This window comes from Bos indicus x Bos taurus, chromosome 9, assembly GCF_003369695.1.
Source record: "Bos indicus x Bos taurus breed Angus x Brahman F1 hybrid chromosome 9, Bos_hybrid_MaternalHap_v2.0, whole genome shotgun sequence".
Classification (NCBI taxonomy): domain Eukaryota; kingdom Metazoa; phylum Chordata; class Mammalia; order Artiodactyla; family Bovidae; genus Bos; species Bos indicus x Bos taurus.
In genome coordinates, this window is record NC_040084.1 from 76899883 (window position 1) to 76925080 (window position 25198).

The window sequence follows — 25198 nt, forward strand, 5'->3', positions numbered from 1 at the left end:
TGCCCAAGTGATGTCAGCCTCCTTATCTTATTGTCCAGACTGGAAACGACTTGAGATTTTTGCCCAGAATGAGGTGAAAGTAGAAGTGAAAGTCTCTCAGTCGTGTCTGACTCCAGGCCGGAATACTGGAGTGGGTAGCCTTTCCCTTCTCCAGGGGATCTTCGAACCCAGGTCTCCTGCATTGGTTGCAGGCTGATTCTTTACCAGCTGAGCCACAAGGGAAGCCCAAGAATACTGGAGTGGGTAGCCTATCCCTTCTCCAGGGGATCTACCTGACCCAGGAATCGAACTGGGGTCTCCTGCATTGCAAGTGGATTCTTTACCAACTGAGCTATCAGGGAGCAGAATGAGGTGAGCCCTGATTATTTTCACTTGGGCAGGGAGAAATAGAAACTGAGTGTGAGATATTTGATGGTGAGGCCGTAAAAACATGTACTGGAGAGTTCCTATACGTTTTTTAAAACCATACTGTCTTCATATGAAGGAACCTTTTCTCATTTTGCTTGTTAGGCAGCACAGCTCAGACTAAAGTCCCGAGGGTTGTGCGTAACAGAGGCCCTCACTGAAGCGAGCGTTCCCTTCTCCTCACTTACCCTCATTTATACCTTTGTGGGACTACTATTCTTAATAGCTAAGAATTTTCTAAATTTAGAAGTAGGTTTCAGGAAATAATCAAATACGTTCTATAATGTGGCAAGTTTTGTTATAGGTGTGATGTTTGAATGCCACTAGTGCTGTTTTTACAGTTAAAAGAACGTTTGCTATATGTTTCAGTAAATTGCAAAACTTAGGAAACTGAAACAAAGGCATGACATTATTCATTTATTGACTTACTTTCTCAATGCCTTAGAGCAGCTTGCATTTAGTGGGGGAGCACTAAATTTAGAAGAGTTTTTATGGAACTTTACAGTCACGAAGCGCTTCCACCTGTATTTGAGGTGAGTGAGCGCAAGCATTTGTATCCTTACTTTATAGATGAGGAAACTACTCCAAGTCAAACAACTAGTCAGTGGTGGAACTGGCGCTCACATGCCCTTCATTCTTCCCAGCTGCCTTTCCAAACAAATCCTGAAGGAAATCGTGTCTTTGAGCAGAAAGGCAAGCCCTCCATGGCTTCACTAGAAGCCTGTGTAAGAAAATGAAAAGGGGGGAGGAAAAAGAAGGCTGTGTAGATATAAAAGCTTTGTCAGAGGCCCTTTCCCAAGGTTCCCCTATTCCTCACCCTGTTCCCCAGAGCCTCGCCCTATATGGCTGGAGGTATGTAACAGGGCGAGGTGTCTATTGCGTATGTTTCGTGTTAAACAAGCCCTGGCTTTATATCTTTGCACGCAGGCATGCATGTTAATGCTATATTTAGCTCTTTCCAGGTGGCACTAGTGGTAAAGAACCTGCCTGCCAATGCAAGAGACACAGGATACCTGGGTTCGATCCCTGGGTCGGGAAGATCCCTGGAGAAGGAAATGGCAACCCCACTCCAGTATTCTTGCCCAGAGAATCCCATGGACAGAGGAGCCTAGTGGGCTGCAGTCCATAGAGTTGCAGAGACTTGGACATGACTGAAGTGTCTTAGCGTGCATACACTTGGCTTTATATATATTTTTGAGATCTAACCATAAGGCCACATCAAAGTGGCTGCCATGTGAACCAGCCGAGCTGGCAGGTTGGAGTGGAGACACTTTGTTGTGGAGTCCCACCTGGAGAAACAGGTGGGAATGGCTGTGATGAAGACAGATGGTGTTAGAGGGACAGGGACGTGGAACTGTGTTCCCTCCTCTGTGCATGTGGTCCAGGCACGAACGTCTTTAGAGCTCTTACCATGGCTTGCCAATCTTTCCAAGTCCAAAGACGTGATATGTAGGAAGTGCTCAGGATTGGTTGAATGATATGCATTTGGAACTTAAAAAAAAGATGTAAGAATAATTTTTCCCCTTTTAGTCTACCTTTCTTTAATGTGAAAAATACTTTTAAAAGAAACATCAAGTCAATCTCAACATTTAAAATTTAAAGTTTTGGATATTGTGAATGCAGAGGTACTCCTGGGTCATTCTTAAATTTAATTTCCTTAGTCCTGGGTTAATATCATTTAGGTTTTTGCCAGTACATTTCAGAGCCGTTCCCTTCAAAGCTGTTCCTCTGCAGGACTGACAATAAAAGCCACTGAACTTTGTTTAATTGACTAATTAACATTTTAAAACACTGTGTTTTAAAATGTCACCTGGAGCCTAGGTGACTACAGCTAATTTGCCCAGTGTACACACAACTCTTCTTTTCAGTGTGCTTCCCTACCCTAGTCTCTATGCTAGGATCACAGCCTTCTCTCTTCCTTCTGCTCTGCTTATCATGTGTGGGTTTCATGTGCCAGTGTCTTTTTAGTGAGCCTTTATGCAACACTGGATGTGTGCAAGACCTGAGCCCAGTGGGGCCAGGAAATCAGATAAGTGTAATAGGCATCCTCACCTAAGTCATCACCTGATGAGACCACAGTGTGGACTCAGATAAGGTTCAGATCAGAACCTTCCTGGGAGTGGGGAGATCAGGATGCAAGGGAAGAGGGGAGTCCTGTTATCTAGAGGTGGGCCTTGAAGAATGGGAGGAAGCGGAGGTGATTTACTGCATGCCAGGCTCTGCTCTGAGCACCATCTGTGTATCTATATATTTCATCCTTTTAAGAACCATATAAGGTCCATTCAGTTGACACCTGCATTTTATACAGAGGAAGCTGACACAAAGAGAAGTAGTTACCTGTCTTCGAGCACACAGCTCATCGATGGTACTGCTGGAGTTCTCACCCGGGCAGTCAGGCTGCAGAGTTCATGCTGCCAATTGCTACACTGGGCATTTGGGGTTTGAACAAGTGAAGATGAAGTGTTGTGACTCCCAGGACGTATATGGGGAAGCCATGGTAATCACAGAGGTGGATTAGTCAGTTTGGGCCATTTTGCTGAGTTCCTGGAATCCCACACTGAAGGGGATGATTGTACCATAGAGGGCCATCGGCTTTGTGGGCCCCATCATTGGCATTGCTTCGTTTGGTGGCATGTCGTACTTGTCATTGGTGGGCATCGGGGATGCTGGGAAGGTTTAGGGAAATTGCATAGCTTCCAGATGTTCATAAATCTTATTTACTTCTTAAGAAATGGGGTCTACTCTGTGTTATCAAGTTTTACCTCCCTTCTGGGAACCTGCTTGGCCTTTTGTACACCCTATGGGTAGAGATACCTTGGTGTTCCTGCTTGCTGTCCTCATAGCTTAAGGAGAATTTTTTTTTTTTTCCCTCATGAACTGGCAGTGTAATTCTTTGTAGACTAACAATTAGTTTAATCAAACATCCTGCCATTAGGTATCAGACCATTCTAGAGTGCTGGGGATGAGGCAAGTCTGTTTTCTTTTCTCCATGGTATTCAGGATTACCCAACCCTATGAGAAAGGGTTTGAGAGCCCTTTTGGAGCTACCATCTGAACTTGTTGGTTCAGTTGTTCTTGTTATTTAGTTGCTAAGCTGTGTCCAACTGTTTGCGACTTCATGAACTGTAGCCCACCAGGCTCCTCTTCCATGGGATTTTCCAGGCAAGAATACTGGAGTGGGTTGCCATGTCTTCCTCCAGGGGATCTTCCCGATCTAGGGGTGGAACCCTCATCTCCTGCTTGGCCGGCAGATTCTTTACGGTTGAACCACCAGGGAAGCCCTCTTGTTGGTTCCCTAGCTGCATCGTATTTTCTAGTTCAGCAGAGTGATTCATTTAAAAAAAAAACCCTGAAACTGCCTGTCATTACACTCATGTCTCAGGAAGACCTCATACTACACTGTTGCAAGCACTGATGCACAGCTAATTGCACTGTGAAGGATTTGGGCTTTTTGAAGCTTAATGGTTTTTTCAGCTGATAACAGATATCACAGAATAAATTTCCTTGGCACAACATCCCACCAAAAGAAAGCAGTGAACGTTTTCTACCCCGGTCTGGTGTTATTCCAGTAGTAGGAATCTCCACACCAGAAACGTGCTGTGCCTTGGCGTGAATGGGCTCAGGCGGGATGGCGAGTGAGCTTTGATCTCGCTCTTGGTGTCGGCTGGAATCACACAGCGCGCCAGCTGAATCTGTCTCTTTCTGTGCTTCTCCCCAGAAGCCCCTTGTGCAACGCCGCTGATCTGCAGCTTCGGGAGGCCGGTGGACCTGGAGAAAGACGACTACCAGAAGGTGGTGTGCAACAACGAGCACTGCCCGCACAGCACCTGGATGCACTTGCAGTGCTTCTACGAGTGGGAGAGCAGCATCCTGGTCCAGTTCAACTGCATCGGCCGGGCCCGGAGCTGGAACGAGAAGCAGTGCCGCCAGAACATGTGGACCAAGAAGGGCTACGACCTGGCCTTCCGCTTCTGCTCCTGCCGCTGCGGCCAGGGCCACCTGAAGAAGGACACGGACTGGTACCAGGTAAAGCGGATGCAGGATGAGAAGAAGAAGAAGTCGGGGTCAGAGAAGAACACCGGGAGGCCCCCCGGCGAGGCAGTGGAGGAGGCCAAGAAGTGCCGGCCGCCCTCCAAGCCCCAGAAAGGCTTGAGCCACGACCTGCCCCGCCGGCACTCCATGGACCGGCAGAACTCGCAGGAGAAGGGCGGCGTTGGGGCCGGCGCGGCAGTCTACGGGGCGCGCTCGCCCTGCGGCTCCCCGGGCCAGTCCCCGCCCACCGGCTACTCCATCCTCTCCCCCGCCCACTTCAGCGGCCCCCGCTCCTCCAGGTACCTCGGGGAGTTCCTCAAGAACGCCATCCACCTGGAGCCTCACAAAAAGGCCCTGGCTGGGGGCCACGTGTTCCGAAACGCCCACTTTGACTACAGTCCGGCGGGGTTGTCGGTTCATAGGGGGGGCCACTTCGATGCGCCCGTGCAGTTCCTCCGGCGCCTGGACCTGTCCGAGCTCCTGACTCACATCCCCCGGCACAAGCTGAACACTTTCCACGTGCGGATGGAGGACGATGCCCAGATGGGCCAGGGCGAGGACCTACGCAAGTTCATCCTGGCAGCCCTGAGCGCCAGCCACAGGAACGTGGTGAACTGCGCCCTGTGCCACCGGGTGCTCCCGGTGTTCGAGCAGTTCCCGCTGGTGGATGGAACTCTGTTCTTAAGCCCCTCGAGACACGATGAGATCGAATACGATGTTCCCTGTCACCTTCAAGGTACAGGTGTTCACTCACCTTGCCGGTTTTCTGTGTGTGAGAAGTGAAAAGCCAATGAGAAGGGATGGCTGTGTTCGGGCTTCATTTTAACTGCTGGTGTGTTTTTGTTCTAGACAGGAGCTAGCTAACATTTGAATATTTCAGCTCTGCCCAGTGAGGTGGTGGAGGTGATATCCTTCACTCTGATGTCACACTATACTAAGTATACAGTGGTCCTGGTGGGTAATTTTATGTTTTTGTCTTGCTCTAATTTGAAGAGAGGATTCGGGTGTGCAGTGTTTAGTAATTGGGAAGAAAGTTAGAGAAGGAATTGCATAAAAATGTTTTACTTGCTATAAAATAGTTGCCTTTGAAATCTATGTTAATATACTCAGCAAGCTATAGTATATTCTCTTTGATCTTTGTAAACATAACACAGTGAAGGAAAAGGAGGGGTCAGAGACTGTGAGTTTTTAGATTAGTTGAATTAACCTTAAAATTTGTGAAAGGCGAGACTTTCTTGATCGCAGGAAAAATCAGATGATATTCTGGTAGTGAGGGATGGCTTCCCTTGGTAGCTCAGCTGGTAAAGAACCTGCCTGCAATGCAGGAGACCCTGGTTTGATTCCTGGGGTCGGGAAGATCCCCTGGAGGAGGGATAGGCTACCCACTCCAGTATTCTTGGGCTTCCTTGTTGGCTCAGAAGGTAAAGAATCTGCCTGCAATGCTGAAGACCTGGATTTGATCCCTGGGTTGGGATGATCACCCGGAGGAGGCCATGGCAACCCACTCCAGTATTCTTGCCTGGAGAATTCCTATAGACAGAGGAGCCTGGCAGGCTGCAGTACATGGGGTCACAGAAAGTTGGAGATGACTGAGCAACTAAGCACACACATGCGAGAGTAAGAGGTGGGGAGCTTATTAGTGCTGTGGATAACATACAGAGACTGGGACATTTCACCGAAAAATGAATGACAGGCTTGGTCAGTTGACAGAGAACGCTGTCAATTCATGTAAAACTATTGAATTTATATAAATATGGGATATATGACATATAAGCTGTTTATAACTTTAAAACCGTGCTAAGAAAGCCTATAGTAAGAAGGATATATCCCCACTTAACTTCTTCCTAGCAGCCCCTGCTGTCTCACTTCTCAGAGACACTCTCGAATCTTAACTAACTTCAGATTTTTACCATCATAATTTTAAAACCGCGAACTTCATTCTCCAATTTTAGGTATTACCTGTTGATTTACCTTTAAAAATTAAAAAAAATTTTTTTTGGCTGTGTTGGGTCTTTGTTGCTGCACAGGCTTTTCCCTAGTTGCTGTGAGCGGGGGCTAGTCTGTAGTTGCCGTGGGCGGGCTTCTTGTGGTGGCTTCTCTTAACGTGGAGCCTGGGCTCAGGGCGCGAGGGCTTCAGTAGTTACAACATTTGGGCTCAGTAGTTTCAGCTCCCAACTCTAGAGCAGAGGCTCGGTAGTTGGGCTCACGGGGTTAGTTGCTCTGCAGTATGTGGGGTCTTCTTGGACCAGGGATCAAGCCTATGTCTCCTGTATTGGCAGGAGGATTCTTTACCGCTACCCACCAGGGAAGTCAAGTATTGATTTACTTTTAAGGTGGATGATGATTTATGCTTTCTTGTATCTTCCCCTTTCTCTCAGGATAATGCATCAGAATTCTTCGTTGAATACATCACAATTCTTAGTTGACTCCTTAGTGATTTTGCTATTATGAGTATGTAAATATTTAATCCTGAGCCAGCAAGTATAGATATATTTCCTGTATAGAGAGTCATATGTTCCAGGACACCTTTTGTTTTTATCGGGGTTAATTGCTTAACCTTTATTGAAGCTTTGGTTGGTAGTTCTAACTCTCCAGCAACTCTACAAACCACCTTCAAAAACATTTCCACATACCTGTCAAACATTTTATGAATTTTTTTCTAGAAATTTTTTTCGTGGACACTTTCACCTTCCTGCTCCTGTCTATCCTGGTGCACTTAAATACTACCTAGCTGTACTACTTAGGTGTCCTAGGAAATTCCTTCATCTCTTTTCCTGTTTTTTATCTTCTGCTTCCTTGATCTCATGCTTTCTTTTTTATTCTTGGTTAATTTCCTATTTGTTGAGAAGCATCCTTTAGGAGCTTTCTGAGAAAGGAGGCTTGGGAATAAATGTTTTGAGATGTTGAAAGTCTGGTAGTATCTTGATTCTGTCTTCACACTTGATTGGTAGTTGGCTGGGTATAGTCTTCCAAGTTTTAATTATTTTCCCTTTGGAATTTTGAAGGCTTTTCTTCAATGACTTCTGTCTTCCCCTGTTGCTACTGAGAAATCTAATATCATTCTTACTTCTGTTCCTTTATCTTCCCTTCCTATCCTCCAAAGGTTTTTAGATTTTCTCTTTCTAGTATTCTGAAGTTTAACCATGATATGAGTCTCTTTTTCCATTTATTGTGCAAGATGCTTTCTTAGCTTTAAGATTTTGTAAACCTAGAGTCTTCAGTTTGGGGAAATTTTCTTTTGATTTATTTCTTTGATGATTTACTCCCATTTTCATTTTCTTCCTTTTTTTTTTTTAACTCTAAAACAGTTAATCAGATGTTGGACCTCTTAGACTGATTTTTTTTTTTTTTTTGAGGTGGAGGAGATGCTTCTTTATGTATGTTTTTGGTCCTGTTCATCTCTTTATCATTCTTTTCTCTGGAAGATTTCTGTGATTTTATATTCCAGTGTTTTTACTGAGTTTAAGGTTTTCTGCTCTGTGTTGTATTTGTAATTTCCTAAAGGTCTTTTTAATGGCATCCTGTTCTTATTTCATGGATGCTATTTCTATTTTATTTTTCTCAGCAGGGAAAGTGAGCTGAATTTGGTCTTCCTCGTTTTCTGGAATGTCACTTACTCCTCTGTGTCTTTTAGCCTTTGTTATTGGGCAAACCACTCTGAAACTTAGTGGTGTGAAACAGTGATGATTCATAATTTCTCACAGTTTTATGAGTTGGTTGGTTAGGATGGCATCTTACACGTCTCACAGTTGGCAGACTGGTTGGCCTTGGGAGCCTTGGCTAGAATGGCTTATCCCTGTTTATACATCCTTTTGTGTGCCAGTGGACTAGCCGGGGCTTTTTCACATGCTGTTTTTAGGATGGCAGTAAAGATGGCGAGAGTGGGGCTGCATGGCCCTTCTCTCTTGAGACTTAAGCTTAGAACTGAGTAACTCACTTTAGTCACATTCTGTTCTTCAAAATAAGTTGTCAGGCTATCCCAAATTCAGGGGATCATTCAATAGACTCTGCTTCTTGATGAAAGTTGTATAGAATGTGTGGTTATTTAGTAATAAATTACTCTTTCTCTTTCAGCTCTTCATCTCAACCTCCCCTGTGCTTTTTGTCCAGTTTCAGAGCTGCACCATTTACTATTTTCTCCATTTTATTTCTGATCTCATATTTTGGTTCACAGTTACAAGTATGTCATTGTTTCATGGAAGATGGAATTTTTATTTTGTTACATGATTTTTCTACTGTGTGGGGATAATTATAGAGGAAAGAAGATGGAAACATCATCATCATTTCATGACTGGAAGTATTCTTTATGAAAATGAATGAGGGTACAAGGGTACAGGGTACAAGAGAGGAGAGTTGTCCTTTTTCTATTCATGATGGACAGATTCCTTTCATTTAATCAGTTCACTAACCAACCAGACTTACGCATTGCATACTTGTACTGGGTACTATCAGTTCTTGCTACTCATCGATCTATAATCTTAGGATGTAAGATGCATTTATAAAAATGTAACTAACTTTACCAGGCCTAAGGCCCTAGTCTCACCTGTGGAACTGGTATCACCTGGCTATTATGTACATAAAGCAGCATCTTATCATTTCCAAGGAGGAAAAGGGCACTTTGACCTGGATAGTCAAAGGAGGCAGTGTGAAGACAGATATCAGGAGGTGCGTTGGACTTTGATAAACTCAGGGTCTAACTACTACATCAGGTGTTTGTTGATAAGGAGTAATGTGAGGAAAGGAATGGTGGTTCATAAAAAGATCAGGAGACAGAGAATTGAGAGAACCATTTGCCTGGAACAGAGGTTCTCGAGTGGAAAATGAGTAAAGTACGTGGAGAACAGATTACAGATGTTCTTTCAAGCCATAACAAAGAGCTTTGCCATGTTGATGAATTGAAGAATTTAGCAATTTTTTTTTTTTTAAGCCAATGGTTGCTTGGGAGAAAAACTGTTTACAAGGGGTGGAAGCTCTGCAGTTGTAACTTAAATCTCCATTCTAGATGCAAGGAGAAAAGCGACCAGCTGAGTGGTGACAGTGGAGATTGAAAGGTGGGAATAGCTGTGAGAGATTATGTTAAAGGGAAGATTACAGCTTTGGAGACAGCTTGACTATGGAGGATAAAGATGTGTCCTTGTTGGCTCACTCTTAGTCTAGACAAAGTAAATGGTATTTATCATGAACAGGAGTGGAGAAAGTTGGGGAAGGGACCAGGCCTTAGATGAAAGAAGAAGAGGCATTTATGTGTATTGGGTTTGAAGAGATGCTGGGACTTTTGTGTGGAGATGTCTCTCACAAATGTTATAATAAATAAATATCTAAGATGAACACTGAAGCTTATTTATAATGTTAGTGGCTAAAAGAATGGAAGAGTTTTTGAATGGGGAGAAAAGAGAAGGAAAAGCAGGAGTATATGACCGAGCCTAGGACTGATCTTGGATACCCATCAGAGAGTGGATTAGAAGGGTAAAAATTAGATAGCCTGAAAATTCTGTGTGTGTGTACACACCTGAAGTACATATACATCCACAGATAATGAATGCATTAGGTGTGTACTACAAAGGTCTTGAGCAGTTTGATTGTTGATAATAAAAATCTGAGGATCTGGGTGTTTTAACAGTACCCGACAAGTCAGTGCCACAAGTGGGGCTTTGGCATGTGTCTGTGTTTTTATTGCCACATCTAAGAGAAGTCCATGCAATCTTTTTTATAACAAGCCAGTGTCAATCATTTCTTCCATTCTAGAGTTTCAACCATGTATTCCTTAAAGCATTTTCAGTTCCAATAGAAAGGCCCATTCCAGGCCATAAGATTCCAGGCTGCAGTTGGTGATACACTCCTGAAATATTGTATTATTTCCAGTGGTGGACTCTGTGGATTGTCACGCCCTTGCGTTGGGACCCTATTCCTGTCACTGTCTTGCCCAGCTCCAGCGCCTCTTCCCTGACTTTTCCAGATGAAGATGCTTTTGCTTGGTTGTGATCATTTATTAAGGTTTAATAATTTATTAATTTACTGAGACAGATGGAGTTAAGAATTTCATTTGGCGCTTCTTTACCACTTAGAACCACAGAAATCTACTGTTTGTTTGAATTCACAATCCTAGAATAGATTTAGAAATTTTAAATTCTCAGTACTTAGGATAACGTGTAAACAGTAATTGAAACAAATCCAGAGACTCAGTCCAGGCCAGGAATTCCCATGATGTAGAGTGGAGGTTAAGAGTCAGACAGAAATTTAAGTCTGGACTTTGCTACTTACTATCTTTTTGAACTTGAGCAAGCTACTTCAGCTCTAGTAAGTTTTACTTCCTCCTATCTGAAGTGGGAATAACAATAATGCCTACTTTATAGGGTTGTCATGAGGGTTAAGTAAAATGAGTCACATAGCCTCCAAGCACAGTGCCAAGTCCTGGGTAAGCATTCAGTGAGGTTCACTGTCAACTTCATCATAGTGGTTATTGCTACCAACATGTGACTTCTCCATCTGTCCCTGCTCCAACCAGCCACCTGGGTGTCTTTGAGTGTTGGAGAACTGCAGTGAGTAAGTCTAGAAGGGAGATTGGAAATGAAGCCTTTTCCAGTGGCAGCTGGATACTGAACTGACATCCTGAAATGCCCTAGGCCACTCTGAGTGGGCATGGCATGTGAGATCGTTTTATTTTCAGAACACTACAGAGCAGAGGTGGGCAGTATTGCAAGAAACTGTTATCACCCATCCCATTTTTGGCAGAGGCCCCCAAGGTTAAAATGTCTTTGGCTGTTAACATATTCCATCCGTTCATGCAACATACAATTATGGAGTGCTTTACATGTTCCAGATACTGTGCTAGACATTGCAGCTTCAAGGAGGGCATAGTTCTCACAGAGATGGAGAGTCTTGTAAGCGAATGAAATGAAAGGTTTCCTTATAAGTACTGTATATCCCTTTCCAGTGGGTAAGGAGCAGGTTGACCCTCAACGCTGAAAAGATGGCAGTGGGCAGCACATTCTGAGTAAGGAACCACGTAGGAGTATGTGTCCTGCTGATGGTAGTTTTTAGCACCGTGGAACCCTGATTCCCACGTAGAGAGCACGTTGTTGCTGCTGCCTGATGCTGGACATTCTAACTCTTCCTGATTTGAACCTAAACCCTTCCATGTAAACTAGGGTGATGTCTTTCCTTTATAAGCATTAGATATCGATAAATAGTAGAGGGATGAACTTGCGACTTTCAAGAGCCTAGTAAATAACAAGACATCAAACTCCTTTTGGAAAAAAACACAAGTAAGATATAATTCTGGTTCCTAAATTGGATGTGGTGATGGCTGAGCAATTTTGGAGGCAAGAACAGTTAACATAGTAATTTTGGCTGTGGCATAATTTTGGGCTATCAATACCAAGACAGACTCTGGGCTTTTTATGAGGGGATGATGAGAGCCCCTGAGCACAGACCAGCATTGCCGGTTCAGCCTCCATATGAGCAGAAAGCCCTGCATGATCCCAGGTTGGTTATGAGCCTCTGTGGCTTGGTCATGTGAGTTTGGATATACGTATTGTAAACCTGGCAGCACTTTTCAGAAAAGTGAATTGAAGCCAGTGTTTAATAAACTTGAACTTAAAGTATGTGTTTCATTGACAGTAGTTGGTAATCCATCATTATTCTATTTTTTTTAATTGGAGGCTAAATTTATTTATTTTAATTGGAGGCTAATTACTTTACAATATTGTATTGGTTTTGCCATACATCAACATGAATCCGCCACAGGTGTACACGTGTTCCCCATCCTGAACCCCCCTCCCACCTCCCTCCCCATACTATCCCTCTGGGTCATCCAAGTGCACCAGCCCCGAGCATCCTGTATCCTGCATTGAACCTGGACTGGTGATTCATTTCACATATGATATTATACACATTTCAATGCCATTCTCCCAAATCATCTCACCCTCTCCCTGTCCCACAGAGTCCAAAAGACTGTTCTATACATCTGTGTTTCTTTTGCTGTCTCGTACACAGGGTTATCGTTACTATTTTTCTAAATTCCATACATATGCATTAGTATACTGTATTGGTGTTTTTCCTTTTGGCTTACTTCACTCTGTATAATAGGGCCAGTTTCATCCACCTCATTAGAACTGATTCAAATGTATTCTTTTTAATGGCTGAGTAATACTCCATTGTGTATATGTACCACAGCTTTCCTATCCATTCGTCTGCTGATGGGCATCTAGGTTGCTTCCATGTCCTGGCTATTATAAACAGTGCTGCAGTGAACATTGGGGTACACGTGTCTCTTTCAATTCTGGTTTCCTCGGTGTGTGTACCCAGCAGGGGGATTGCTGGGTCATAAGGCAGTTCTATTTCCAGTTTTTTAAGGCATCTTCACACTGTTCTCCATAGTGGCTGTACTAGTTTGCATTCCCACCAACAGTGTAAGAGGGTTCCCTTTTCTCCACACTCTCTCCAGCATTTATTGCTTGTAGACTTTGGATAGCAGCCATTCTGACTGGCGTGAAATGGTACCTCATAGTGGTTTTGATTTGCATTTCTCTGATAATGAGTGATGTTGAGCATCTTTTCATGTGTTTGTTAGCCATCTGTATGTCTTCTTTGGAGAAATGTCTATTTAGTTCTTTGGCCCATTTTTTGATTGGGTCATTTATTTTTCTGGAATTGAGCTACAGGAGTTGCTTGTATATTTTTGAGATTAGTTGTTTGTCAGTTGCTTCATTTGCTATTATTTTCTCCCATTCTGAAGGCTGTCTTTTCACCTTGCTTATGTTTCCTTTGTTGTGCAGAAGCTTTTAAGTTTAATTAGGTCCCATTTGTTTATTTTTGCTTTTATTTCCAATATTCTGGGAGGTGGGTCATAGAGGATCCTGCTGTGATGTATGTCGGAGAGTGTTTTGCCTATGTTCTCCTCTAGGAGTTTTATAGTTTCTGGTCTTACATTTAGATTTTTAGTCCATTTTAAGTTTATTTTTGTGTATGGTGTTAGAAAGTGTTCTAGTTTCATTCTTTTGCAAGTGGTTGACCAGTTTTCCCAGCACCAATTGTTAAAGAGATTGTCTTTAATCCATTGTATATTCTTGCCTCCTTTGTCAAAGATAAGTTGTCCATAGGTGCATAGATTTATCTCTGGGCTTTCCATTTTGTTCCATTGATCTATATTTCTGTCTTTGTGCCAGTACCATACTGTCTTGATGACTGTGGCTTTGTAGTAGAGCCTGAAGTCAGGCAGGTTGATTCCTCCTGTTCCATTCTTCTTTCTGAAGATTGCTTTGGCTATTCGAGGATTTTTGTATTTCCATACAAACTGTGAAATTATTTGTTCTAGCTCTGTGAAAAATACTGTTGGTAGCTTGATAGGGATTGCATTGAATCTATAGATTGCTTTGGGTAGTATACTCATTTTCACTATATTGATTCTTCTGATCCATGAACATGGTATATTTCTCCATCTATTAGTGTCCTTTTTGATTTCTTTCACCAGTGTTTTATAGTTTTCTATATATAGGTCTTTGTTTCTTTAGGTAGATATATTCCTAAGTATTTTATTCTTTTCGTTGCAATGGTGAATGGGATTGTTTCCTTAATTTCTCTTTCTGTTTTCTCATTATTAGTGTGTAGGAATGCAAGGGATTTCTGTGTGTTGATTTTATATCCTGCAACTTTACTATATTCATTGATTAGCTCTAGTAATTTTCTGGTGGAGTCTTTAGGGTTTTCTATGTAGAGGATCATGTCATCTGCAAACAGTGAGAGTTTTACTTCTTCTTTTCCAATTTGGATTCCTTTTATTTCTTTTTCTGCTCTGATTGCTGTGGCCAAAACTTTCAAAACTATGTTGAATAGTAGTGGTGAGTCATTATTCTAAAAGGACAACTTGGGGATATATGATATGTATCATCTATTTTGCTTTTTATATTTGTTCAGATGAAAAAGTGTTGGCTTATAACTGATAAATAAGCAATTGTTTTAATCCCCTTTGGTGACCAAAGGTGGCTTCTTTGCCAGCCGCTCTCAGCCTTGTGTCTTCTGTGCACAGGGAGGCTCATGCACCTGTATGCGGTATGTGTGGACTGCCTGGAAGGTGTTCACAAGATCATCTGCATCAAGTGTAAGTCGCGGTGGGACGGCAGCTGGCACCAGCTGGGCACCATGTACACCTACGACATCCTGGCCGCCTCTCCGTGCTGTCAGGTTGGTGTTGACCCCGCAGAGCAAGCAGTGGGGGACCTCAGGCTTATGTCCCCAAGTAAATATGGAAGAGTCAGGGGCGGCCCTGGGGTGATGCTGGAGCAGGTGGGAGGGTGTGGAGAACATGCCACAGGAAGGAGTGGCCAAGGGCCTCCCAGGAGTCCGGCAGTGACGGTTGATTAACTACAGCATGGTGCGGCTGTTCCTGGAATACTTGGCAGTCGTTAAACGGGATCTTGCAGGATAATGTATAATTCTGTGGGAAATAGTTTAAGTGTTTTAAGTCAAAAAAAGCACGTCTTAAATGGCAGAATAGCACACTTTCATTTGTAAAAAGTGAACATGAAAAGGACTCTGCTAGCCTGTTACCAGAGATTGTCTCTGGATGGTGGGATGGGATGCTCAATGGTTCCTTTAGTTTTCTTCTTATTTACTTAGAGTTTTTAAAGCTTTAGCTGTAAGAAAAAGTTGTCATTTAAAAGGAAAGAAGAAAGTCTCACTTCCTCTCATAGACAGGATTTTCTTTTTGTTTCCTTTGTGTGGGACAGTGCAATTTATATAGGATCTGCCTGCCATGGAATGTGTCTGAGGCTGACTTGAAAGATTTGTAATCCTTAAAGCTCTGCTAAGGGGAGGCATATTCTGATGCTAAGAAAGCATCTGAAATTTAGCTGTCATGAGGAAAAGAGGAAAGTATTAACATGTGAAAATGCATTAAATAAGTCCATAGAAACAGAAGACAAAATCCTTGGAAATATCTTGATTTGTTTCCAAGTGCTTTGGAAAAGAAAAGGCTTTTTATATAATTCCTTGATATTTACAGGCTGGAGAGATTATTTTCCTTTCGTCTTAAGTGTCTAAGCCTTGAGTATAAACACCTGATAAACATTTCAGTAGTTTATTAATAGTTTTTTATCTTTAGCATTATGATTTGATTTTTATAAAGAGAACATCCTTACCATTAGCAATTTATTCAGAAGATAAGCTGTGTTGGTTGAATGAAGAGGTTGGTGGGGTTGGTATTTAAGCCTTTCTGTGTCTGTACTACTGATCTTAGAAGAGAGAAATGTAGTCGTGAGAACCCTGAATGGTCATTTGTAGCCTGTCATTTGATTCTAGATATAATTGAGTCCTTTTATGCTATTCTCATATACAGACCACATTTCCATTTTAAAACTTAGTCTTGTAAATGAGATATCATTGTGTTTTACTAAGAGTTTTATAATACCTTTAGCGTTTTATAATACCCAGTATACCTTGCTACCTGCTCTTGAGATGAGAGAAACAAAAGGAAGAGTTCTTTCCCACACACACCAGAGAGTTACCTTTTAAAGAAATAGGGAAGTGAAAGAATGTGTGGGCCTATAACTCATAAGAGTGCTAGCACTGGAAAGGTCTCTCTATTTTTCACATGCCGTGGAGGCCTGAACAATTAGAACTTTTCCCCCAGGTCTTCCCACACGTATCAGCATGACCACAAACCTCTGTCACTGCCAGCCTGATGCTCTTTCTACTTCACCACTGAGAGGCCCTGGGATTGCTGTCTTATCTTCAGGGAGAAAAGCAGAGTGGTATCATGCCATACCCAGCCTGTTGTTACTCACCATATATTTCTTCCTTAAAACAGTTTAATCCCAGGCATTTTTTTTTTTTCCTTGCCCCTTACTGGAGTGGACTTAAAAAAAAAAATCAATTTTTTGACTTAAAAAAAAATCAATTAACTATATTTACTGAGAAAGGTACAAATGTTAGATGCTACAAAGGCATCAAGGAGTGTCTTCAGGAAGACTTTGAGGCCGAAATAAGCAGGAATTCATTATTAGAACGAGTAACAGGTTAAAGAGAGTGGTTAAAGAGAGAGGTGTGCTTAGAATTTCACTTTTAATACTGTTCAGAGAGATTAGTCAGTTAAAAGGGAGTTTATCTCAGGTAGACTGTAATGACTAAGAGGGTAGGCTCTGGGTAAGCTACTGGGGTTCAGATCTCAGCCCTTCTGCTTTATCACCATGTGCTTCAGTATGATCATCTAAAATTGATATACTACTACCTACTTATGGGAGCGTTTTGAGGATGAAGTGGTTTTAGAATGCATCTAAATTGAGAGCCTGCTGTACTTTATAATTTCCTATTATTCACTGAAGTCCTTGGACCTATTGCTGAAAGCTTAGGTCTGGTGCTGCTAGAGGGAGGCCAGGGCATGAATGAAGGCACAGTGTTCTCGTAGGTTCCAGAAGCCTCAGCGTAAACATGGCCCTTATTTCCAGATCCTCAATTTTACTAGAGTATTTGAGGGAAATTTTATTTTTACCTCAACGAAAGCAGAAGTGTAGTTAGGAGTAGAATGAAAAATGTATATACATTTAAGAAATAAACTCAAAAACAATCTTCAAAGAAATTTCATGCAGGTTTGGATGAGAGAGGTTGGTTTCAGCCACTTATTAAAACCCACAGGGAAGAGATTTTCGATTGTTAGGAGTTTTACTGGAGAAGTTTAGGCAGTACAGGTCGAGAATTTTCTTCCCATCTGTAGAGTAATTACAAGCAGTGCTGCACATCAGGAGAGAAATGAAGAATCGTTAATCTTTTAGGCTGATGGGTAAATATTTGCGTGTATAATATCTCATGCTTATCTGATGCTCTGCCCACTCTGTTTGGGGTAATAAAGGGATGCTTTATTAAACTCTTGATCAGTTTCCCAGGTAAGCAGTCTTGAGTGTGGTTTGGCAATGCTGGGGGTGCAGAGGGGTAGTGTGGCTCACGGCATCTTGTGTTCCCCCCACAGGCCCGCCTGAACTGTAAGCACTGTGGGAAGCCGGTGATCGACGTGCGGATTGGCATGCAGTACTTCTCCGAGTACAGCAACGTCCAGCAGTGTCCACACTGTGGCAACCTGGACTACCATTTCGTGAAGCCATTTTCCTCCTTCAAAGTTCTTGAAGCTTATTGATGAAAGCTTTGCTTTAGTAATAGCTATTTTATTGATATTACTTTGTTACATATCTTTTCTAGGGAAGCCTTCTGTGACATTCATTTCTTTTCTAATTGAAAGGAGAGTTCCTTTGTGTACTTGTGCCTGCCCCTTGCCCTCTCTTGACTCCCACGTGTTAGTCTGTGGTCATGACCAGCACCCAGCCAGGTACTCCTGTGAGCTTGGGGGAACGGTTCGCTATCACTAAGAGTCTCTCAGGCAGCTTTTAGGGTGGTGGGGAGGATGGGGTGAATTTAGGAAAAGGATTACATGGTCGTAAACTGAGAGCATGGAAGGAGTTGGGAAGAAAATGTTAACTGTCTAAAGATCCACTTTTAAGTCTTCTCTGGGCCTTGGGAAAAACATGTGACAAGTGAATGTAACCTGTGCCTGGAGAGCTGATGGTGTGTTTGTCCTCTTTGGTTTGGCATTCTGCAGCACACACTGACCTGCCGCTTCCCCTCACCGACAGATCACTGGGAAGTGGACATGAGCCCTGATTCTATCCCTGTTGTATTCTAGCAGCCAGTTTTCATACTGAAAATAATATCCAAATTATAAGACATATGAAAACAATGGGTGTTGCACATATTTTTAGGTAAAACTGACCCGTAACAAAGAGAATATGCTAACAGAATTTGGAAATGATGCACACTGACTCAGAGGGCAAAAGGGCAGAACGCTGTCATTTGAATTGTATCTTTGAGGTTGGTCAAACAAGCTTGTAAGGAGAATTCCATGAATAACCTGATTTGGGCGGTACTGATTTATATAGGTTTGTACTGTCGAAGTGTCATTTGATGTCAGATTCTTCTCACAGCCACAGACCCTAACTGGTAAGTTTCACAAGCAGTCATTGCCACACTTAGCTTCCCCCCAAACTGCTTATGGCTGCATTTTACTCTGTTAGTGCTGAGTTTCCAAAATCAAAGATTTGACCTTCAGAAGGAATGGAAAAAAATTATTTGTGAAGCTTTGAGGAAAAGAATAATTTTAGTATTTCTCTTTAAAGTGTTTCATTTTGGAAGATCACCAATTAAAATGCATAACAATATGTTTGAGCATAGATTATTCTAAAGATCTCCATGATACCTTACCACTGTTGAAAAAGATGGTAATTTATAGAACTTTGTTAGAGCATTGAGCTTTCTAAAATACAGCCTCTGTTTACTAGAGTTTCCTGATTTAAATAGACTGACACCCCTTATCTTTATAAAACTGGAATTGGAATATGATTTCTCAAAAAATGAATTTGGTAATTTTAGCTATAATACACATATGTGTTATAAGGATGCTGAGAATATCCTTTTATGGATAACTAAATTTGGGGTTATGTGGATATATTCTATTACTTAGTTTATATCATTTCCCCCTCTCACCTCCAAGAAAACACAGTTGTTTTTCCTCTCAGAAGTGTTTAGGCATCATTGCAAGTGAGTTTCAGTTCTGCTACATGGAATATTTGATGTTTTGTTTGAAAAAACACAGCTGACTGTGAGAGTTTGACTAATACTCTTCGTCTTTCGGTTTGGATGATGATAATTTGGCTGACCACATCTAGTTTGCATCTAGTTTGATATTTGATGATCTGAAGAATATTTCACAGTGGGGGGAAATGCTCAGTGCTCATAAGACGCAGCAAGTTGTTATTAGCCTGACAGTGTTTGATGCAAGGAAAAGAGGTCTATAGGACATAGCCCTTGCAAACCTGTCTTTGATACATAAAACTGTAACTGAATCAGCTGTTTCCCTATTGATTCTCTGTCATGTACCAGGTATAAAAAAATTGAGGAGTTTCTCTTGTCTTCAGCGTACCATTGGATTTTATTTCTGAATTTCAGATGAGTAGTAAAATATTTGTAATGCTGTTCTTAAACCCACCTAAATTTCTAAAGAGAAACCTGCTTGTATTATTGTTCTGAAGCTTAAAAGCTTACACGTAGATCACCTACATGCCCCTCAGCCTAAAACTATTGCAAGTGTAGATGCATTCAGTATTTTCCCCTTACGTTGTTGTCTACTTTTGGAGAAATAAGTATGAGGAGGTTTCACTGTAGTTGAGTAAAATTTGCTTGTGGCCTTTATTTTGATGGTTCTGTTAGGATTCTGTGGGTGCTAAATTGCTATGCCTTTATGGCATTGCATTCTTGTCTAAAATGGAAAATTTGGCAGATTTGAGAATAAAATATAATTGAGTACGCAACCATGTGAAGAATAAATTTTATTTTGGAATCTGCTGACCTTAATATTTTCATCATACTTTCTAGAAGTACTTTGCTCTGAGTACCTTGATAGGAATTGGAATATACCACAAAAGATGATTATTTTGGTTGAGGTTCAGATGTTAAAGATTATTAGTCATCCAAGAGGTCCATTTTCTGTTTTTCTAATAGTGTTCAAAGACATGAACCCACTTATAGGTAATTTTTATATACTTTAACTTGTTTTATCATTATTTTTAAGAGTTAAACCTTGAACAAATAAAATTACCTGCTTTAGTTTAGTGGGATGACTATTTCTGATGGTATTGTCATCTTCTCTTCAGCCTAGCTCAGTTCTTCACTCTCTTCTGTTTTCTGGTTGCATTTGAAGCAATTGATACACCTATGGCCATGAAGTTAGGGAGTGGGCTGAATTATCCCATTGTAATTAAGAAAGAGCTTTCTCCAAACAGAATATTCCTAGGTGTTTAAATCCTAAAACTAACAGATAAACTTTTAATGTAACTTGTTAGATCACCCAGACTAACTTGCTGAAATCTTTCGTTTTGTCCTGTAAGATCAGTGCTTAACATGCAGTCTCTACTCCTGTGTTCGGGTCAGTCACTCCAGTTTGCTCTTCTCTAGTCTCATGGTAGCAGCTGTTGGGTCATTGCAGTCAGAGGTTGGGGAGGAGGTGAGGAGAAAGTGCTCTTGTTCAGTGTTTTGGTTCCTGTAAAAGGATGCTGCCTAACCCAACTCATCTCTGTGTCCTGTTGACTTTATTATTATTCCAGATCATTGAAAGAAAACATAATGGGTGGGCATCATTAACACCAGCTCAAAAATACATTCTTGTCAGTAAAGATTTCTCGTCAAGATGTCTTGGATTGCACTTTTGTTGAGAGAAGACAGTGTAAATAGTTAAAGAATGTTGATAAAATTGAAACATTTGGAATTGTGTGGTGGTAGCAGGTTTCTGTTTGTGAAATGTATGTATTAAAAATAATAAAATTTCAGAAACTAATATTGTATTCTCTCTTTAGTGTGCCACTTTATTTTCTGTTGGGATTTTAGGTTTTTGAGTGTGGGATTGTTTGGTCAGAAAAGATAATAGAGAAGTCTTTCCTATGGTTTGGTCACTATTCATGTAGCTATTTCAAAGTCCCTATTGCAGCTAATAAAAACTCAGAACTTTTTTTGCTGTTTAAAAGTGATGCGTCACATACACATTCCCTTTACAACAAAATAAGCATTCTGTATAACAGAGTTGGTTCCATGTGGAGGATCCATAATTATTGTTCTGGTTATAGGGAATTATATCTGACTGAGTAGATAATCCTATTCTACAGTTTGTTGTTGTTGTTTCTAGACCTGCAACAATTTGCATAATGAAAAGACTAGATTATATCCTTCTTCGTTATAAGAAAATGAAAACTGAGTTGTTAAACTTCTTGCTGACTTTGAGGCACTGTGATCTAGTTTAGCTTATGTTTCAAATTTCCTTGTTCCCTTCATTTCACATATTATTCTTAGCCGAAGAATTGAAATCCACAAAATGATTAGAGTACATAATAACATGTGGAAAGGAGGGTGAGGAAAGAGTCTCCAGGGGATTCCAAGCTTGTTTTACCATTATTTCCTACAGACATCTGAGATATACATTTTATTTATTCAAAGCCTTAATGACTTGGGATATCATGATTGCTAATAATGTAATTTATTTCAACAAAATTCCTTTGCAATTGTAAGGAACATATAGTTCTTACTATGGTAGAAAGAAAAAAAGTTAAACCAATTATTAAGAATTATGTTTAATGGAGGAAAATTTTATTTGTTCTTAGTGGTTTCCATTTCTTTAAATCTTGCATATGTAGCTTTGACTTAAATTTAGCAGCAGTTAGCTTGCTAATTTTATAGGCTGTTTCTCTAGTAAAGAGTTAAATTTTGGAAGGAAAAAAAGCTTTGCTTGAGCTTTTATTCTTTTTATGTTCTTTCAGTTCTCTATACCTGGGATAAACCTTATCTAATGAATATGAAATATCTTTGAAGATAGTAAAGTGTCATACAGATACACTAGAAATAATGTATTTTTAAAGGATACTTTTATTCTAATGACAATCTTTGACACTGTGATAATTAATTCATATAAGCTCAATTTGGTATTGTCTCAGGGACAGCAAAAATAAACAAAGCACTTTGTCTCATGGTATTCAGTAAAAATACTGATTACATTTGTCAGTATTCAAGTGGAGTCCAAGTGGAATCTGGCCCTATAGCACCATTTCCTGGTGATGGACATCATGCCAGGGGTTCTGATACAGTTGTTTGAAAGTTTAGATCATAACTAAAATCAAGTTTGGAATTATCTAATTACATTCCCCGTAAGCCTAAAAGTAGAAAATTCATAGCTATAAAAGTCATAGAATTAGAGATCCCAGAATTTAGAGCGAGGACTGTGTTTTTTGTCATGTCCACATTGTGTGTGTGTGTGTGTGTGTATGTGTGTGGGCTTCCCAGGTGGCTCAGTGGTAAAGAATCCGCCTGCCAGTGCAGGAGTGCAAGAGACATGAGTGTGATCTCTGGGTGGGGAAGATCTAGAGGAGGAAATGGTAACCTGCTCCAGTATTCTTGCCTTGAAAAGTCCATGAACAGAAGAGCCTGGCAGGCTAGGGCTGCAAAGACTTGGACACAACTGAGCATACACACACATACATTTAATTGAAGTATGGTTGATTTACAATATTATATTAGTTTCACATGTGCAACATAATGATTCTGTGTTTTTATAGATTATATTCCATTTACAATTGTAAAAGATTGGCTATATTCCCTGTGCTGTACCATATATCCTTAAAGCTTATGTATTTTATACATAGTAATTTGTACCTCTTAATCCCTTCTATCATGCCCTTCCCCACTTCCCTCTCCCTGTTGGTAACCAGTAGTTTTGTTCTCTGTTTTATTATTTTCATTTGTTTGTTTCAATCTTACTGACTGTTACATTCATCTTAAAGATAAACTGAGGCCCAGAGAACTTGCTGCTGCTGTTGCTAAGTCACTTCAGTCGTGTCCAACTCTGTGCGACCCCATAGACGGCAGCCCACCAGGCTCCTCCATCCATGGGATTTTCCAGGCAAGAGTACTGGAGTGAGGTGCCATTGCCTTCTCTGCCAGAGAACTTAAATCTACATAAATAAGTCTGAACAGTTAATGGCTGACTGGGAATTAAGTCAGGATTTCCTCTCCTGTTTCTCAAAATGACATCAGTGAGTGTGTAGTTTGTTTTCAGTTGAGAGAGAGCTTTGGATTTGTTTTTACAAGGCATGTGTGTGCTTAGTTGCCTCTGACTCTTTGCAACCCTATGGACTGTAGCCTGCCAGGCTCCTCTGTCCATGGGATTTTTGAGAATACTGAAGTGGGTTACCATTTCCTCCTCCAGCCTATCTTCCTGACCCAGGGACCAAACTCCTGTTTTCTGTGTCTCCTGCATTGCAGGCGGATTCTTCACCCACTGAGCCATAGGGGAAGCCCTTTGACAAGGTGCTGGATTTCACAGGTACAGTAGCCCTCACTTCAGCAGCAGTGGTGCTAAAATGCAAGTAATTCTGAGAGGCTTACTGAGCCCCCTGTGTGAGGGTGACAAGCACATGGGAAAACATCTCCTATTTTTAGAAAGAAGAAAACAAACGGGAACGCTTCTAACTTCTAAAGAGGAGAAAGAATATTTGAAATCAGAATAATTGTGTCTTTTCCCTCATTTTTTGTGTGTTATTTGTTGACTGCTGTTCTTTTGTTAAAATCAGTCATTGCTTGAAGAGAGCTGTGTCTCAGTGTCGGGTGACATTGTAACAGTCTACACTAAGAATCCGTCATTCTTCACTTGGGATCTGACTTTAAGATGTTTCTGGATTCAAACATGTCATGGCTGTCAGATTTGATAGCTTTGGTCTCCCCAGCTGGGACAGGGTTTTCCCTTTTGACTAAGTTTTCAAACAGTTGCTCTTGGTGTGTTTCATGTTCAGTTTCTCTTCAGTACTCTTTGTCTGAAGCTCTAGTATTTCAGACTTTTTTGAGTTGCTCTACCTGATCACTGGTTATTTGTAGTGCTGAGAAAGAGAAATTTTTTTCATGGTTGTAGGGGTTATGTCTTGAGCTAATCATTAGTGGCATTCCTAATTATTGTAAAACCATGGATTGGCAATCGATGCCTTACACTTTCTTGTTATTTTTTATCACATCAGCGAATCCTGTATTTTTCTGAGGCTCTGATGACACTGCAGGTGGTTGACGGAGAAAGTAAAGCCAGATGAAGCCCCTGGGCTGGAGTTTGTCTGAAGCTCCAGAAGAACCCATGGCTCTCAAAAGAGAGTGGTTTGGGCCAAGAGTGAGACAGTGGCAGTCCCAGGGGCTTCTGTGACTATTTCACAAAACTTCATGGGGATCAGAATGTTACTTATCGCAAGACTGCACAGGATATCTAAAAGGTCAGTTTATTTTTGGCATGAGTTACAGCAACCTTGGTTATCCCATACTGTTCAGAAACAATGGTATATGCCTTTGATGAATAATATATGAGAACATAAATTAATATCTAATGCTGTTTATTTTACAGACATAACCTTTCAAAACATGAGTTCTGTTAGGTGGGGGGTGGTCTTTGTTGATGGCAGAGTTGAGAAAAAGCCACTTTTTATTATTGGAAGTGTCAGCTTTTTCTAATCTTTGTCCTAATTACCTGTTGTGATACCTTTGCTTTATCTTTTTTCTACCTGCCCATCTTGTCCTTTCTTCTGCCTTCCCTTTCCTGTCAGTTTTCTTAACCACTGGAATATAGTAAAGTGAAGGTGGCTCAGTTGTGTCTGACTCTTTGCAACCCCATGGGTTGTAGCCCACCAGGCTTCTCTGTTCATGGACGTCTCCAGGCCAGAATACTGGAGTGGGTAGCCATTTCCCTCTCCAGGGGATCTTCCCAACCCAGGGATTGAACCCAGGTCTCCTACGTTGCAGGAATACAGTAAAAGCCCCTAGACAAACCTAGACATGAGCTGGTTGGTAAATCAAAAAAGTTAAAAGATTGCTACAGTTGGCACAGAAATGGGAAAGTGAAAGTATTGTCGCTTAGTCGTGTCTGACTCTTTGGGATCCCATGGACTGCAGCCCACCAGGCTCCTCTGTCCGTGGATTTCTCCAGGCAAGAATACTAGAGTGAGTTGCCATTTGCTACTCCATGGGGTCTTCCTGATTCAGGGATTGAACCCATGTCTTCTGCATTGCAGGCAGATTCTTTACCATCTGAGCCACCAGGAAAGCCTGCACAGACGTGGGCAATCTGATCAATGGAAGGATAGAGTCCAAAAGTAAACCACATTTACATAGATGGGCAATTAATTTTTGCCAAAGACATAAAAAGAAT

At 41.3% G+C, this 25198-nt stretch overlaps 1 protein-coding gene across 1 annotated transcript in view; it reads left to right on the top strand.

The window, feature by feature from the left end:
• Nucleotides 1-20816, top strand: part of HECA (hdc homolog, cell cycle regulator) — a 44950-nt gene extending 24134 nt beyond the window's left edge. The window contains exons 2-4 of the mRNA XM_027551713.1: nt 4124-5173; nt 14465-14619; nt 17399-20816. Coding sequence (XP_027407514.1) covers nt 4124-5173; nt 14465-14619; nt 17399-17563 — 1370 coding nt within the window. The 3' untranslated portion in view covers nt 17564-20816. The remainder of the gene's footprint in view (nt 1-4123; nt 5174-14464; nt 14620-17398) is intronic.
• The last annotated feature ends 4382 nt before the right edge of the window (nt 20817-25198 follow it).